Here is a 3,299-nt window from a genome sequence, read left to right as displayed (position 1 = left end):
ATATTTCCGATCCTTTTTGCGGCTTTCTTCAGTGCAGCCATGGGTAACTTTTGACAAATGTCATATGTCCTGGACTGATAACTTTTGACAGGAATCGAGTGATGAATGTAAAAAGAAGCATTTGTGCAGTAATGCTTCAATACGCAGGTCTAGAAACATCACGTGCTGATTCTGATCTGAATGTTGCATGTACTGAAGGCCAAGCATATAAAATGGTAATTCACCAACCAACGAACGTGAAGCTATGTTATGCACCAAACACTGAAACAAAGATGCTCAATACCTGACGATGATTTATGCAGACACTAAAAGCATGTATGACATAATGCAGACTTTACAGATACTACGTTTAAGGCCAAGATGTGCAGCGAAGTCAATCAAATTGTTTTTATTTTTGAATTTGATTGAAGTCGACCAAATTGTTGCTACTCGATTGCTACCTAACGTGAAGGAGGCATGGCGAAGGGGTCATGCTCTGTCTCGGCGAGTTTGCCGAGCGTCTTGTCCACGAGGCGCCTGAGGTTGTCCCTGACCTTGCTCTCCCGCATCGCCCTCTGCTCGTAGTTGAAGGTCGCGAGCGCGCGCTTCTCCTCGGCGCTGTACACCTGGTTCTCCTTCCGGAGGCGCACGGCGGTGATCCTCGAGTGCCTGCTCCAGCTCATCACGTACCCGGCCTCCTCGAACCTCTGGATCTCCTCGGCGGACAGGCCCACCTCGCCGCGCCGCGGGATCCGCTTCCCCTGCTGCACGAACTGCGCCATGGCGTCGCCCTCCCCCGGCCGGAGCGCGCCGCCGTACTTGACCTGGACATCGACGTCGACGCGGGGCAACGGTAGCGGCCCCGGGACGTCGTCCGGAGCCGGCTGCTGCTTCCTCGACGCGGACATATTCTTAAACTCGATCGCGTCCTTCTTCTCATCGCCGGCCTTGGCATTGCCCTTGGCGGCGCGGCCGTGTTTACCGGAGCCGCCGAAATCGGATCCCTTGATTTTCTTCCCACTCGAGCGATTGTTGCTGCTTCTCCTTGATCTCTTCCTGCTCTCGTAGGAGGTCTCCGAGTCAACATCGCTGTCGCTACTGCTGCCACGCGATCGACCGCGACGGCTTCTCTTGCCACTACTGCTGCGTCCACGTCCCTTACGGCGGCGTCGGTGCCTGCTGTCGGTCCTGGAACCCTCCGATTCGCTTAAATTTGATACCCCATGGTCTGCGCCATCAGCTTCGTTGTGGCGATGGAGAGGGGGACTAGGAGATCGGTGGCGACGTCGGCCGCGGGAGGCGGCCGCACCGCAGCCAGCTACCGAAGGGACGCCGGGCTTCGTCTGCGTCTCCAGGCGCGGCATGGCGGACATTGTTTTTCTTTCGGTTTAGGGGGAGGCGGAGATTGGCTTGGGGTCTCCAATTCTGATCGGCCTCTCGGGTCGGCGGTTGGCGTTGCGATCTGTACAGGCTATGGTTAAGGCAGGGTCGAGTTTCTCCGAGTTATTAGTTTCTCTCAGCGAACAAAAATATTTTTTCCTTCCAAAAAGACACTACTACGAGCGGGCGCGCCGGCCCAACTTTGGGCCGGTCGTACCAGCACGCAGCCACACGATACTCCCCTCTTCGGGAGGAACCTGGCTGCGTGCTGCGTGTATATACAAAACGTTCGTGTATGTTAGAGAAAATGCCTATTGCATTTGAAAACACAAATGTTCATATGAGTGCCTGTTGTGCAGCTAATTTTCCATGAAGCATATGTAGAGGGACTTTTCATTTGAGAGAATGAGTTGTAAAAAAATCATCATCACTAGATCTACTCTATTTTGAGACTCACTTGAATACACTTTGCATCGTGTGTGTGTGTGTGCCCTTAGAAATTCAAAGCGCAGTGCTTGTGTAACTGCAAGTCAGGAAAGAAGGAGCATTACAGGCTTGATTTTGTGGCCAACATTGAGAGTATCATGCCCCATGCTTTGTCACCCAAATAATGTTGGAGAGTCTAGTCCCGCAAAATATCGTGCAACCTTTTAAGTATGATGGCAAAATATGAAACTGTAAGTAGACATCGGGAAAGGAAGTTGTTAACATTTAGAACTATCCACTCTCGAGATTGGCCAAGGAACCGCATCGGCAATGGGATCTAGAATTAAGAAAAGCTTTTCCATGTGAGTATCTAAGAGAACAGTAGTTGGAACCACTGACAATACTCTATTTTCAATATCACGAGCCAAAATAGATTTACAGTCAGTAACTGTTACCGTTACTACAGGAATCAGAAACTTTGCCGTCTGCACTCATATGAACGTTCATGTATGTACAGAACCCTAAACCCTAAACCCCAAACGTTCATGGAAAATTAGCTGCACAGCAGGCACTCATATGAACGTTTGTGTATGTACAAAACGTTCGTGTATGTTAAGATCTATCCATTTTTATGTTTTTCGCTTACATACACGAACGTTTTGTACTTTCCAAATGCTCCAAAACACTACAAAAAATTATTATCAAATGCCAAATACAGCAAAGAATACAAAGTTAGAGACTAATCATACAGTACAAAACCACCGTGAATGTGAGCGGAAAACACAAAAATGGAAACATCTTACCTTGATCTATCTTTTCTTCAACTGTAGCATCTTCAAAATCGACTTTTAAATTGATTCAAATCTCAGTCAAACATGCCTATTTCACACTTGCTAACAACACAGGAAGAACAAAGAGCAGCTACTGCTGGAGACTTGCCGCCACGGTGTGTGGCGGCAGGGCCCATCAAACACATGTTGTTCCATTGCAGCAGCTAGCCTTGCCCGGTTTCCAGTAATTCCAAGGTTGCCGCTTGCTGCCGGCAGGGCAGGTGCCATGTGTCGGCTGGCGCGCCTGCCGTCATGGCCGAGCCGGTCTCTTCTGTCAATTGTTTTCGAAGGTAGTCTTTTTCGTCAATTCGACTCAGTAGCCGGTCCTATTGGACAAAAATTCTACATTTATAGCGCAACATTGTAAGAACCAAAAACAACGAAGATCCAAATTTTTTTCCTTTTTTCGTGTTTTCCATTTTTTGCTCAAAATTCCAGAAAAAATAGAAAAAAGTAAAATAATGAAATTTGCAAACAATTTCTAAAACAAGAACAATTTCGGAAATACCAAAAAATTTAACACACGTAGATTTTTTGAAACTGCAGAACAAATTTAAAAACGTGAATTTTTTTTGGAAACAGAAACATTTTATGAAATTTGCGAACAACTTTCGAAAACAGGAACAATTTTTGGAAACACGAAAAAAATGAAAACGGGAACATTTTCTGAATCTGTAGAACAAA

At 47.0% G+C, this 3,299-nt stretch overlaps 1 protein-coding gene across 1 annotated transcript; it reads right to left on the bottom strand.

Annotated features, from left to right (window-relative positions):
* Positions 1-257: 257 nt before the first annotated feature.
* On the bottom strand, positions 258-1,688 carry LOC123168449 (NF-kappa-B-activating protein). Its single transcript, XM_044586335.1, has one exon. It carries the CDS (start codon positions 1,350-1,352, stop codon positions 441-443), a length of 912 nt encoding a protein of 303 aa, XP_044442270.1. The 5' UTR covers positions 1,353-1,688; the 3' UTR covers positions 258-440.
* Between the last annotated feature and the right edge of the window lie 1,611 nt (positions 1,689-3,299).

This window comes from Triticum aestivum, chromosome 7D, assembly GCF_018294505.1.
Source record: "Triticum aestivum cultivar Chinese Spring chromosome 7D, IWGSC CS RefSeq v2.1, whole genome shotgun sequence".
In the NCBI taxonomy this organism is placed as follows: Eukaryota; Viridiplantae; Streptophyta; class Magnoliopsida; order Poales; family Poaceae; genus Triticum; species Triticum aestivum.
Note: the sequence above shows the minus strand (reverse complement) of the source record. Positions and strands in the feature narration are given on the sequence as shown.